Here is a 14,937-nt window from a genome sequence, read left to right as displayed (position 1 = left end):
GCTTGGAAAGACCCCTGCCTTGATCCCAGAAGAGCTCCTGCCTGTCAAATTCTGAGCTAGATCGACCAATGGTCTGATTTGATTGGAAGCAGGCAGCTTCATAGGCTCGCTTGCATTTTGCAGGAAGTGTCTTGAAGCAAATGTGCAAGATGGTTTGCATGTCCGTTTCACCACTGCTTACATACTGTAACATGCAAAAGGAGCAGTTGGTCATCTCCTTCATGGTGAGATCAGAAACTGCTGCTTGTGCATTTCATTCCAGGGAAAGTGTGCAAATTCCCTCCCTGAGTTAGAGCAAAAGTTCAAAATGACAATAATGTTCATGCACAACTCAGGAGTTCACTTGTCGTTTCCTGCAGCGTATAAAGTTTCTCCCATGCCTCATCATATTTTCTTAATGCTCCTTTGCGCTCTCTCTCGAAATATTTTTTTTATTAAGGATTTTATTGAATTATAAAAGAACGTGCAATGTTTCTCTCTCTTTTTAAATCATCGAGTCTCTTAGTTACATTCAGTGTAAGACAATGTTGCATCTAGTATAGGGTTGAAGGGGAAGAGAGGTGGGAGCAAGACTTGGTTCTTTATAGCTTATTCTTCTGCTGGCTATTGATACAGGAGGTGGTGGAGGAGAAGAACAAAGGATATTTGGGGTTGGGCAAAGCATAGTGAAATAATACTGTCACAGCCAGCAATTAGCTTAATTAACTCTGATTATGGGTTGGAGTGCTCCTGCAAGTGAGAAGGAAAGGGGGTAACTCGGGAGAGCAAAATGCTGTGGAGTTCCCACCTGCATAGAGTTAGTAATGTCCAGCTCAGTCCTAAAACTGACCCTTCTCATTTTTATTGTTTTGGCATTGTTGTCTTCAATACAGGCAGATGAGGTTTTTCACTGCCATCCAGTAAGTGTTTAGTAGCCTTCTCTTGAGATTACCTTATCAGATCTGAGGGCATTGCTGATTTTCTCTTTTCTTCTCTCACCTAAACAGTCTATTCTCATGAGTGCAATGTAACATTTATCATTACTATCTTCTTCATCATCATCTGTGGCTCCACTGGTGAAATGTTTTGCACCAGTGGACCATTGTTACATAAACAGGCTGATGTTAACTTTGCTGCATATTAAATTATGCAACCTGTTGCAGAACGTGTTTCTGCTGGCATGAATTTAGCTGTATTCCTCTGCTATGCAACATTAAAAGTCGCCCATCCACTAGTGCAAGAGCCACAGTTCTACAGCCTAGCTTAAGTTGTCGTTTGGATAAAATGGGATAGCTGCATATACATTCTCCTTACTGGCATCCATCTATCTCAAGAGACAATGGAGTGTGAAGTCAAACTGCTGTGTTAGCAGCGCCAAAGTGATCTCCTCAGGGTGCAAACATGGGCAGTGTGTGTGGAGGTCCTGGGCTGCCAAAGATGACAAGATCCCCCTCTTGGACTCACTGATGGGATCCAAAATAAAAATAAAAATCAGAGCAATACATTTGCCACCAAACGTCTTCACGACTCCACTCCAGATTTGTGTAGGGTTTACTTCTTAGCTTTTTCTTCTCCTGAAGGCAGCAGAGGTTTAGGCTAAGAGTTTTCCATCTCCTAGATGCGCTACCTTCCCAATTTGATGAGCCTCATCTGCCCATCACTTCCATCTACAGCAGGTGCAGAAACCTCTTGACCAATGGACCCATTATTGATCTCGCCTGCTCAATCCACCATAGCCGGTCTTCACATGGAGGGAAGGTTCCTAACTCACCAAGGTTTTGAGACCCATTGGCTACCCTCATCTGGTTTACAGCATATTCATTGCCCTGTGATATTTTGGGGGAAAGTACGGTTAACATGTGATTAATAACAAAGGCTTGTTAACATAGACAAAGCTCTGTGAGGCTATCTGGGACGGCAGGCTAAGCAAGCATGCACAGGATTGCAGGCTTACTCCCAAGTAAGCTTGTTCAGTTCATTTGGCCATTGCTTTCTGAGTATATTCCAATGATGTCTTTGCTTCCAAAACCCAGACACCAAAAAACTTTCCGAATGCTTATCTTTCCTGTTGGAGTTAGTTAAATTTAAAGGCTATGGCAGTTTTGTTGTAAATATTAATTTCCTTTTTATATGAGGTATGGGAATGGATAGTCATGAACGTAAGGGAGAAGCGCTGATTAAAAACAGTGCCTGCTAGGTTATTCTGTTTGCAAAGCAGCTGATAGATAAGGCTCAGTGCAATTTAACTTCTTTCTGTCTGACCGTGCACAGCTTTTGGACAAGACTTTCATTCCTTTTAAAAGAATACAAATGTCTGCTTTGCTGCATCATTAAATGGAAAAATAATTGTGTGCTCCAAAATAATTAAAATCCACCCATATGGCTACAGAGATGTCTTGCCCATGTGATTAGGCATTTTTAAATGTGTTCCTGCAGGCGCCACCATCAAATTCATGAAAGGTTAAAATGTGGCACGTCCTCCTTTTTTTTTTTAACACTGGTGGCTTTAAAGCTAGATTAAAAGGGATGACTTACGTTTTTAGTAATGGTAGACCAAGCAGCACACAGAAATTAAATGAGTTCAGAGTTCATTAGGAATTCCCCACTCATGTACAGTGGTTCTCTTGTTTCTGCAATAGCGCCTTGATGAGATGCAAAATGCTCTTTCTCCCCCAAACTGCCATGTGGGTCCATTTTCCCATTAGCACTAATGAGAATCATCAGCTTGTTCTGGTGGGAGGTTGGACCTGGCAGAGTCTCTTGATTAAGAAGAGAAATCTCCTCTGAATCAGCGTTGTGGAGGCTGAAAAGTCTTTGTTTTGCGTATGAATCAGCCCACTTTCTCAGGTTCATGATGTAACTGCTAATGTGCAATATTGATTACGTGACCTCCTAAAAGATCACTTTAAAAAAAATGGTTTGGAGAAAAATTTGGTCTGCAGGGTCAGGGAGTGGGATCTGTGTCTGTTTTTAGAGGAGGGTCATGTTGGTGACAGAGCACAGCAAAGCAGAGGGGGCACAAAGTGAATTCTTGAAATGGCAGGTCCAAGTACAGCCAACCCATAAAGGCGTAGCAGCAAGAGCATGAGGAGGCAATAGCTATGCTGTCTAGGTTGGCTCTCAAGACTGATGCCCTGCACGGCACAGCTTTATTTTGTGCTATTCAGACTTTTGTGTGTGTGAACCACTTGCAGTGTTCAAAACTCCCATTGTTCTAGGCACATTGTGCGACAGGGAATTTCATTAGCGTGAACAGTTTCTGAGCTCTGGGTGCAGTACTTTGCCTAAGATTTCAGATTGTAACTGCAGAGTGGAAGGAAAGGAGGACCTTTTTCTGCCTCCCCACTTCCAGCTGCTCTCTGAAGACTGGAGAAGAGACCCTCTGAAGAATATTAGGGGGGTGGGCAGGGGAAGGACTAGACCAGGTGAAAAACGAATATAATATTTTAGCTGCAGTTCATTCATTTTAAGCTTTGTATTCTTATAAAAAAGTGCGCCTGGACCAGTGGCATAGCGTGGGGGGTGCAGGGGGGGCCGGCCGCACCGGGCGCAACATTTGGGGGTTAGGGTTAGGGGGCACAAATCCACGGGTTAGGGGGCGCAAATCCATGGGTTAGGGGTGCAAATTACTTGCCTTGCCCCGGGTTCTGACAACCCACGCTACGCCACTGGCCTGGACATTCCATTGTTGCACCCATAACCCAGGTTTAAGGTGCCATTTAGCTCCTAGTTTTCATATCTCGGTTTCTAACACCGCTTGAACCCAGATGCATTTGTGGGGGGGATATGGTAGGTAAATAAATTGACTATGACATTTTTGCATGCAGGACATTCCAGGTTCAGACCCTGGTTCAGTCTCTTGGGTGCTAGGAATGATCTCTGCCTGAGACCGCAGAGAGCTTCCACCATCCATAGTAGACCACAGTGTGCTAAACCAATAAGGATATGGCTCAGTCTAAGTCAGATTTATATGTTCATAGCAGCTGTTATTTTTGTAAAGGAGGAGGAGGAGGAGGAGGAGGAGGAGAAGAAGAAGAAGAAGTTGTTGTTTAGCTGAATATCTCAGGCCAAAGGTGGCACCTTCATAAGAAGCCTATCAGTATTCTGCATCTGCAATCCCACCTTCTGCCCATCTCAACTGGTAGCGCTGAGAGCACCAGACAGTTGCTTTTGACAAGACATGGTAGATGTGCATAGAGTGAGATACATGGTTTGAGACTTCCAGCACCTTGTAGGTGTTTTCCCTCCTGTTGTACAAGAAGGTTGTTTTGCTTTTATTTCTAAGTAAAAAGTCTCATGCTCACTCATGGGTTGGTTATATTTCTCACAGAGACCTTCAACTCAGCCGTCCAATTTCCATATAACTTGCTAGATGCAAAGGTAGCATCCTTTTCCACAGTGCAGATTTCGGGTTGATGTGCTAGCTTGCAGTCACTCGGAAGAGAGAGAGAGAGAAGAAGTCGAAAGAAGCAGAGCTTTTAAAATACAAATGTTTCAACTTTTCTGTGAGACGATGCATGCCTCTTGCCTACCCATGCTCTAGGTACCAACATGAACCTTTCATCTCCTCTCTTGTTTCCTTCTACTGTTATTTTATGCATGAGATTCCCCCCCTTTCCTTTTCAACTGTGTGCTTGGCTGCCTTTTTTAACTTAAAAGTTTCGCAGTTGTACTGACTTCGGTGGGGGGAGGGTGTGTGTGTCTCTGTGTGTGTTTTGCATGCAGATTACAGAATGTCATGGAGCTGTGCTTGTTCGAGGAGAAAAAAAGAAATATAATGCTGAGTTTCAGCTGCTTTTGTTTTGTGCTTCAAAGTGTGAAAATACATGGTATATGGAAATGGTGTTCTCTGATGGCCTTTGACTTTTCTTCTGGAGCATTTTACTGACTATGCTGTGTGCTTGAGGAGAAGGGTAGCCATTCCCCCCCCCCCCGCAAAGTAAGATTAATCTCCTAACACTTGTTAATAGTATTGCTGTCCTGAGCATGGAATGATACTAAGTCTTAATTCCTTTATTCTTACGAATCGATTGTATGATAATACCGTGACCTGCTGAGACTGTAATCACCTCTGTGGAAGGAACCCTTCCAGTATCCGGGTTTGAATCCCATTTTGAAACCTCGTTATTTTTAACAAATATGTCAGCAGGTATCGAAAGGTTTGAAAACATTCTTCTATCCAAGGTTGTAATTAAATTACAAATTAATGGATGTACTAAACAAAATCTAGGACATGATTATCCTTGGAATGTATTAGCCACCACGGCTGGAATTATGGAAATCAATTTGCATTTCGCATAATATTTCTTTTGAAGGGAACTCACTGTAAAGGCCTGTTTTGTTTTGCGTTGTTTTTTTTAAAAAAAATTATAATCAGGTATCTCCTACATCGAAACCAAGAACAAGATTTTTTAAATGGTTTAAATTTTTAGAAAAAATGAACTAAAAAATTAAATAGATTAAATTGCTTCCTCAGTGTTATTAAATATGGTGGGTATGTTTTGGGTTTCTTTCCAAAAAGAAGTAGTGGATGTTGGTTCATTAATTTTTAATATAATTTATGGTGTGCATATTTGGTTTTTTACATTAGATGTTTGTATGGAATATATATATATATATAGGGAATATTTTGCTGAAAAATCCTTTTTTTGAGGGTACTCCTGTCCCCACGAGTGGTTTTTCTTGAAACGTCCTTGGAAGTTTAATATTGACTACTTTTTCCCCTCAGTCTTGTATATTCTTGAATTGTCTTTTTCCTCCATTTTCTCCGTTCTCAATCCTAGGTCCCCTAACAAAGAAACAGACAGATGATTTAGGTGATAATGAAGGTGCAGAGGATGAAGGTATTTTTTCCCCCTGCCAAACTGATTTGCATGACAAGGACCTCCCCCCCTTGAAAAATCTTTTTTCTCCCCTCTTTTTCTTTTTTTTTACTTCTTGTCTTCTTTTGAAGATTTGTTTTTTTTTTTTAATTCCCATTTTTGATGTGTTTTGTCTTCTTGCTTGTTGTTACATATTTTAATTTTTCTTAAAAGAAAGAATGTTGTTAAGTTCTTAAGATAACAGTGTTTTAAAAACCAACCAACCCGGAGGCCATTTTACTTTTGTTTCCCCGGAACAGACTCCTGATATGTTGCATCCCACTTTTGACTGAATTTTGTCCATGATAACTAACACGCTTTGGAAAAAGTCTCTCTCTCACACACCTTCTTGCATGTTTTCTAACCTCTGTTTCTGTATATTTCACCAAAGACAAAAGACTCTGTGTTTTTGTTTCTTTTCTGTCACCCACTTAATGCCATTTTAATAAATATGGAAATGTTGTGTTTGTTGGGGAAGGAATGATAAACGCTGTGATAAAAGTGTTTCCCAAGCAACTGGATTGTTGTGACTGCAACTCTTTGACTTCTGCTTCAGGTCCCAAAAATGGTATCACAAACTCTGCGTAACCTTAGTAGGCATGACAACAAGAGAGAAAACTCTGAAGACCCAGTTCCCAGTCTATTCTGAATTGACAGCCGTAACACGGAATTCTAGAGACACACACATGAATTTGTCTTCGTTTGTTAAAAAGATTTCATAAAATACATCCTTCACAGTCAGAGCCCTGCTGGATCATGGTAAAGGCCCATCTAACTCCAGCCCTTCCAACCCAATGCCCATGGGAAGCCCAAAAGCAGATCCTGTGCACCAAAGCATTTTCTGCACCTGTGATTCCCAGTTTTGACAGCAGAGGTAGAAATGGCCAGTGATGACATCAATCTCCATTAAATTGTCCAATCCTCTTTTAAGGCGATCCAGGTTGGGTAACCATCACTACGGCTACTCGAAGCGAATTTCTCAGTTGAGCTCCCTGTTGTGTGAAGAACTCTGTTCTTTTGACTGTCCTGAGTCTTCCACTTGATGCAACACCCTACTGAGAATGATTTCTTCTTCAAATTCTTCTAATTTAATTTCAGAGTATCCCAAGCAGGCCTGCTGTCCATCTCTTCTCCAGGGCCCAAGGTCGTGGACTTGAGGCTACTGGGTCATGCCCATTGTTCGTGTTTCTGTTTATGTGTGGGGGAAATGTTGATGTCCAATGAAAACATGATTTACAGGCTTGGGACACAGGTTTACTACAAGTCCATGGGTTTCTTTCATTGTCCAGAAATCCCTAAACATCTCATTTCCCATAAAATAGCAACAGTGCCTTGTTAGTACAGTTATTTATTTAAACTTAGCTTGCCCCAGAACAGGGCTTCTCAGCATTGGGGGTCATTTCATATAACTCCTGTTTACTTTAATGTGTTTATGGTTGAATAGCAATCCTTTCATTTATTTCTTCCTTAAAACAAGAATTAAGAGAACTGTAAATTGAGGTCAGTGGTAGAGGTTACTTTGCCATAGTTCATTTTCCCATGCTTAGGAGTGTGTTTCCTTTTGGACTGTTCTAATCACCTTGCCTTCCACGCAGACATGTATCTAACATTATTTTTCATTTTGCATACATCTTTAAGATACAAATGTGCAGTTTCTGAGAAGGGACAATCCTGTTGGTACACTGCCTAAGGTTTAATGTGGAAGGATATTATTTGATTCAAGCAAAGTTGAATCTGTGCAAGGAGCCCCAAATCAAGGCACACACAGTGCTTCCTGGTACCCCTGTGATTTAGATGTCAAAGACTGCAGATAAGCGTCTGCTAAAGCACAACTACTAATGTATTGAATATTTCCATAGTAGGAAAACACCAGGGTGGAGTAAAGGGGAGAAGGGAAAACAAATACCAGAAATTCAGAGGACTGTACCATGTCCATTTCCACATATTTGGATCAGTCCCAAGAAGAACATAGGCAAGCAAGGATAAAATAGACAAAAACGTGGCATACTCAGAAATGGTCACCACTGCCAATGCTACTTTATTCCCATTCACTGGTTGGTTTCCCCCACCCCGATGCATGACTAACCATTCTGACATTGCAAAGAATTGCATCTTTATCCATTCTGCTCCCCCACTTTGTACACACCTCTTTAAAATGTCACTGGGGATTATAAACTATTGTACCTCATAATCCCTATAACTGCCCACCCATTCCAAATAATATCTAGCCTCACATTCCTTCACTTTGCAAGCTGCCCTCAAACAAACACATTGTACATTGTTGGATTGCATCCAAAAAAGACCCAAGGAGCATGAAAACACAGTTTGTACAGTGCTTTATAGATGGGCTGCCTAGCAGCTTTCTTCTTTTCCTTTGCACAAAAGGTTGCTGAAGCGGAATAAGGATTTGGGGTTTTTTTTGGGGGGGGGGATTTTCTTGTGCAATGCTGTAGTGTGCAGCCTTGCACAAATAGTATCTCACCATGGTTCACGAAGCCAGCACCATGTACTGAGTCTGTCATGTACTTCAAAGCCATCCTGTTTTTGTTGTCCTTCACAAATGCAATATAGTGGTACCTCTAGTTATGAACTTAATTCGTTCCGGAGGTCCGATCTTAACCTGAAACTGTTCTTAACTAGAGGCGTGCTTTCGCCAATGGGGCCTCTTGCTGCTGCTGCTGTGCCGTCGGCACAATTTCCATTCTCATCCTGGGGCAAAGTTCTCAACTCGAGGTAACTCTTCCAGGTTAGCAGAGTTTGTAACCTGAACTGTTTGTAACCTGAGGCGTTTGCAGCTTGAGGTACCACTGTAGATCTATCAAATTTCTGGCCACTATACATCAATTTTGGTTATATGTGGCCTGCTCTAGTATGAGGTGTAAAACAGGCACATTTGCATGTGGAAAAGACATCGCTTTTGGATTGCTTCATCAAATTGTCCACTGCTTTTCATTCATGAACATCTACCCTCTACTCCCCAACACACATATTCTGATACATGTTGTTTGGGTGTCTTTGCAACCCTGTTAACATTCTAAGTAGAGATGGCAGTTCTTACATAAATAAAGTGGTCCCCTGCCATAACGAGAAATTAATAAAAGCATACCATGCAATGCAACACTTAGAGGTTTATAAGCACAGTTTTTATTCAATTAGCAACTGGAAAAGCCTGTGTTACTCACAGATAATTTTGAGAAATAGTTTCAAACCCCAGCTATTTACACAGCAGACCTTTTGGAGCTTTCCTAATTTGCCACATAATTGCTAGGGCAGGCTCTAATAGCTAAAAATCTGTTGAGTTAATCAGTACCTTTCATTCGTTGAAAGAGCTGAACATTCAAGCCTATCAGCTCAAATCCAGTTTCAGCAGGCAGTGACAGAATGGTAAGAATCAGAGCACAGTTCAGAAGCTTCTATGAAATGAGTTAAGTTGCATCTTCTCAGCTTGTCATAGAAAACCACCCTTCCCATTAAAACTAGGTATCCTAGTGAAGTTTTCAAGGGCTCCATCTGGAGTCTAAGTTCAAAGGATTGTGAACCTTGCATCAAAGCTCCAAAATAATTCCAGGACTTGGATTTCAGTCTGAGCTAGAGAAGGAGGCACGACTTCCGTGCCTGAGAAAGGCTTTGGAGCAGCAAGAGAAACAGAGATTTTGTGGCCAAGAAAAAGCTTCTGTAAGCCAGGGATTGTGGGTCTTTGGCAGCCAAAGGCGGAGCACACTGACAGCTCTGACACCATGTGTGGCTTCCAGTTGCCAAAATGCATCTCTCTCAAACTGTAATGGATGACTTGGCAGTTCTTCAGGAACAAAAATATATATGAGGATGTTCTGAAAGCCTTTTCACCAAGATGTATCAGTTTTCCTGAAGGTCCTTCATGAGACCTGAGTGTCTTTCTCCCCACCCAGTTTTTGTCCCTGCAGCCAGTTAAAGCTCTCCCCATTTAGTTAACACTGAACAGGGGAGAAATTAAAGAGTCTTCAGGAGCAAAAGCTGCATATGGGGAAGGCCCCCCACAACAGAGGACCATTTGAGTAAGATGGTGATCTGAGGTGGGTAAACTTCCCTGCTCCCTCTGTTGGGTTTTTCTTTCTTTCTTTGCCCCTGGAGCCTCTTAAATTAAATTAGAAACCTGTTGTGAGGAGAGAGAGCGATAGAGAAGCCCAAGAATAGCACACGATAAAAAAACTAGTAGCGCACTATAAAACAACTACCCATGTACTATCTGAAACCAAAGGGGCGCATTGGTTGCTGGATGTGAATTCCCCCCCCCCATCTCTCCTACCCCACTGCACTGAAAGGAATGGAAAATGTTAACTGCACTTGCTTGAACACACAAGGCCTTAAACTGTGGATAGGGCACACACACTGTCTTAGCAGGGTTTCCAATTGCAGTGAGAAGATCCAAAACAGAAGTGCTTAACCTGGGGTCCATGGATGGGCTTCTGGGGTCTATGAATCAGACACAAATTTTCCCCTCCATGCAATAAAGTTGTGTGCAAAATTTTGTGTTCATGTGCATATTTCTGGGGAGAAGATCCATAATAATAATAATAATAATAATAATAATAATAATAATAATAATATTGTTTATACCCCGCCCATCTGGCTGGATTTCCCCAGCCACTCCATAGCTTTCATCAGATTCTGAGAGGGGTCCATGAGTTTATTTTTTATTGGGGAGGTGTAAAAGCCTGAGTGCCCAGGGACATTGGAGGTGGAGCTTGTGCATGTGCACCCCTGCCTACAATTTGAGACAGGGATGGGGAACCTGTGACCCTCAGTATTGACCCCCATCAGCTCCCATCAGCCCTGACCATTGACTGTGCTAGCTGAGGCTAATGGGAGTTGTAGTTTAGTGACACCTGAAGGGTCACAAGTTTGCCATGTCACTTTGAGAAGTGAAGCTAGCATTTAGACATTGGATGTGACACTACTGCTCACAAAGTTGGGGGACGTCACACACATGGTGATGTCACATCCAGATGTTACTGAGGGAAAAGAGAGGCAGTGTAGTGTTTTCATTAGTGGGCCTCTTCCCTTTGTAACATCTGGTTCTGCCCTGAGAGATTGAAAATGGAATGTCTGACTCCCAAGGAGAATTGAAACCATGAGCTAATAAATCACAAAATGTGACAGGAAGGAAACTGAATAAATCTGCTTAGCAAATTCAAGGAGCATAAATCCAATGGTGTAATAAAATCCATATCAGTAGATCACTCAGAGATATCATATTTCCAGCCAATTTCAGAGCACCTCTCCAGCTATGAAGTGTACTTCAACCACATCTGTAATAATAATAGGTGAACCGTTTTCCTTTCAATGTTCCCTTCCACTTTGTTTTTTAACCATTTTATCACTACCCATATCCAACTTTTCCCAATCCATGCAGCAGTGAAACCTTGGGCTCTACCACTGACCCAGCTCTAATTAGATCATTTTTCATTTTTTTTTCTTTCAGAAGACCCCAAAGGCACCTAGTGCACATTACAGCCTAATGATCTGTAGCTCTCTAGTTTCGTAACAACAACAACAAAGTGGGAAAAGTAACTATATCAATTTCTTTGTCTTACCATGGGCAGCGCTTGTATTTTTCCATGGGAATTATTAGCAGTAATATATCACAGAGTAAGGGACGCGGGTGGTGCTGTGGGTTAAACCACAGAGCCTAGGACTTGCTGATCAGAAGGTCAGTGGTTCTAATCCCCGCGACGGGGTGAGCTCCCGTTGCTCGGTCCCTGCTCCTGCCAACCTAGCAGTTCGAAAGCACGTCAAAGTGCAAGTAGATAAATAGTACCGCTCTGGCGGGAAGGTAAACGCCATTTCTGTGCACTGCGCTGGTTCGCCAGAAGTGGCTTAGTCATGCTGGCCACATGACCCGGAAGCTGTACGCCGGCTCCCTCGGCCAATAAAGCGAGATGAGCGCTGCAACCCCAGAGTCGGTCACGACTGGACCTAATGGTCAGGGGTCCCTTTACCTTTACCTATCACAGAGTAATGAAACTCTAATCAATGGGGCAGGGGGGGTTGCTCAACATTCTTTGCCACCATTGACAATTTTAGAGAACCCTATCCTGGCAGCCTCCATTTCTAACCTTTTCTTGAAGTGGTGCTGAACTAGATAAGACTTTGCTTATCCAGCATTCCCTTCTTGCCCATGTTCCTGGAGAGTTCAGTCCTAAATAGTACTACTCGGCAGCAAATCTCTCTGTGTTCAATGGGTTTTCCCCCTACAGGGGCGTCTTACCCATAGAGGCTAGTGGCGTGGGGCCCCAGGGCACCAAGTTCTGGAGGGCGCCAGGGAAGAGGCGGAGGCTGGACGCGGCGCCTCCCGGCACCAGCTCGCCGCCCTCGCCCACCTCCGCCATGCCGTACCGAAGCAGCGCCATGCCCGGAGCCTCCGTCTGCTGTAGCCACTATGGCACGAAGCGGTCAGCTGAGCCAGGAGGCGCCACGCCCAGCCTTTGCCCCTTTCCCACCAGAGGAGCCGCCCTCCAGCCACTGCCTGCTTCCTCCAGCCCCACCGGCAGCGCCGTCCTCCCTAAAAAACTCTGGGAAAGGGGGGGCACCAGGGGGAACTTTGCACCACGGCGCCGGATATACTTAAGACGGCCCTTAGTCCATTTAGGATTACTGCCTGGGCAAATATCACTGCCGACTAGGGAATTGATCCCAAATCTCCCCAGTTTTGATCCTGTACACAACTGTACCACATTTGATCTCCCCTTCACATGCAGTTGAGCCTTGCATGTACAGTGGTACCTCAGGCTACATACGCTTCAGGTTACATACACTTCAGGTTACAGACTCCGCTAACCCAGAAATAGTGCTTCAGGTTAAGAACTTTGCTTCAGGATGAGAACAGAAATCGTGCTCCAGTGGCGCGGCAGCAGCAGGAGGCCCCATTAGCTAAAGTGGTGCTTCAGGTTAAGAACAGTTTCAGGTTAAGAACGGACCTCCGGAATGAATTAAGTACTTAACCTGAGGTACCACTGTACTGTTTTCCACTCCAAGGCCATATTCAGATGGACCACCCCAACATACATGCCTGGCATGATGAGTTAATTTGGTACTTCGAATTATCAACCAAGTTTTGCCCAGGGTGACCTGAAAATGCTGGTGTGGCAATAAAGTCCAAGAAGGAGTTGGTGGCACTGGCGAGCCTGCCACTTTCCACGCTGCAGGCTTCAAGTGCATATTTATATTGCGCAAGATGATCTCGCATAAACAGAAAAGGCTTTTGCGCCCCATTGTATGCCCATGAAGAACCTCCTGGTTTAAAAATTCAAATGATTTGTGCTTTCAGTTTTGCCATTAGCTATGTTTTTGCCCCCACTTGACAAAGACAGAGCTTGCACCGAATTATCATAATTGTATTGGTAACACTTGAAAGTATGGGGAGAATAAATCCTGACAAAGCTTTCATGAAAATAGCTCCCATATAATTATAAGCAATGAAGGGGCTGTCAGCATTTCCATTGTCTAGCCCACATTTCCAGCAGCAGGTAAGTTATACAAGAACGCTTGTCTCAGTTTAATTAGGAAATTCTTCAGCAGCTTCCATAAAAAAAGAAAAGAAAGTCTAAAAGTGTTCCCCTGCATAACCCCCCATTCAAATATATATACAGTGGTACCTTGGTTCTCAAATTTAATCTGTTCTGGAAGTCCTTTCCAAAACCAAAGTGTTCCAAAACCAAGGCAAGCTTTCCCATAGAAAGTAATGAAAAACAGATTAATCTGTACCAGACTTTTAAAAACAACCCCTAAAGCAGCAATTTAACGTGAATGTTACTATCTAACAAGACCATTGATCCGTAAAATGAAAGCAATAATCAATGTGCTGTACTATAAAATAAAGAAGACAGGATTGTAGATGATAATTTCACCCCCTTACCTGCACTGATGATAGTCGTTGTTTGGATCGGGGGCTTTTATTGATTCCCACAGTCACACAATCAATCGATCAGTAGCTGAGCTGGGTTCCACACAGTCACATAAGCAAATTATCCGGAAAAGTCTCAAAAACAAAAATGCAAAATAAATAGCAAAAGCAAAAGCGCCAAATACAGTGGTACCTTGGTTCTCGAACTTAATCTGTTCCGGAAGTCTGTTTGACTTCTGAAATGTTAAAAACCAAGGTGCGGCTTCTGATTAGTGCAGGAGCTCCGGAAACAATATCCAACAGCCGAATCGGATGTTCGGCTTCCAAAAAATGTTCAAAAACTGGAACACTTACTTCCGGATTTTCGGCGTTTGGTTCTCAAACGCCTTGGTTTTCAAAGTACCACTGTAGTGTTGGTAATCTAGAAAGAGGACACACAACTTGTCCAGCAGGCAGTGTCATGATCTCTGAGTCCATTAGTGATCCAGACACAGAGCTTGAAGATGCAGAGGCACCAAATAAGTTGCTGAGCCGGGGGGCCACTAGGGGGCGCATTGGAAGATGGCCGACAATACCATCTCTCCGACCCACACGGGGTATTAAGAGGCTGTTATGGGAGTAGGCAGCCTCCCTTGTTGCCCCAAGGAAATGGGGAACACTGCCCTTGCCTGCTGTGCCCATAAATCACCCCCTAATTCTAAAGAAGGGGGTGAGGGTCCTAGGCAGAATGCCCCCGTGTGGACCTCGGCTCTCCTGGACGCTGTCTCTGATCGCGCACTAGCTGCAGCAATTTGGAATAATTTATTACAAAAGAAGCAAATGCACATATTTCAAGTGAAGAAGGGGGGTGAAGTCTGCTAATTTAAGTGACCTCTGCGAAAGAAGACGACGGGTTGGAGAAACAGGAATATTTTATGATGAAGATACACCAAAGGCTGGGTATGTTGACAACGGGACTGAATGGGGGGGGGAAACTTTTTAACTTTCCTTCTATGTGATTTACAAGAACCCCTCCTCATTAGAATCGTCGGTTGAACTGACCCAAGCAGGATGATTAAGGTCTGTGTGGAGATAAACTTTAACCAAAAGTATGCTTTATGGAGATTGAGAAGCAATAAGAGCTTTTGGAATGGCGCAGCAATTAATTCAGAGTCGCCATCTTGCCAAAGGATTTATAGCCGAGAGAAGGAATGGACTTGTTTTCAGACTGCATTC

The 14,937-nt window shown here is 43.1% G+C and overlaps 1 protein-coding gene across 9 annotated transcripts in view; it reads left to right on the top strand.

Annotated features, from left to right (window-relative positions):
• The window catches only part of NLGN1 (neuroligin 1), a 623,846-nt gene that overhangs the window by 317,284 nt on the left and 291,625 nt on the right, over nucleotides 1-14,937 (top strand). For 7 of the 9 annotated variants that reach the window (XM_083613216.1, XM_083613220.1, XM_083613218.1 and 4 more), the window contains one exon: nucleotides 5,763-5,822. The exons of the other annotated variants lie outside the window; for them this stretch is intronic. In XM_083613216.1, the coding sequence (XP_083469342.1) occupies nucleotides 5,763-5,822 (60 nt within the window). The remainder of the gene's footprint in view (nucleotides 1-5,762; nucleotides 5,823-14,937) is intronic. 9 annotated transcript variants of the gene reach the window in all.

The sequence above is a fragment of the Podarcis filfolensis genome (assembly GCF_964270895.1).
Source record: "Podarcis filfolensis genome assembly, chromosome: 5".
Classification (NCBI taxonomy): Eukaryota; Metazoa; Chordata; class Lepidosauria; order Squamata; family Lacertidae; genus Podarcis; species Podarcis filfolensis.
The sequence above is the reverse complement of the archived record's forward strand: the minus strand, read 5'-3'. Positions and strand labels throughout refer to the sequence as shown.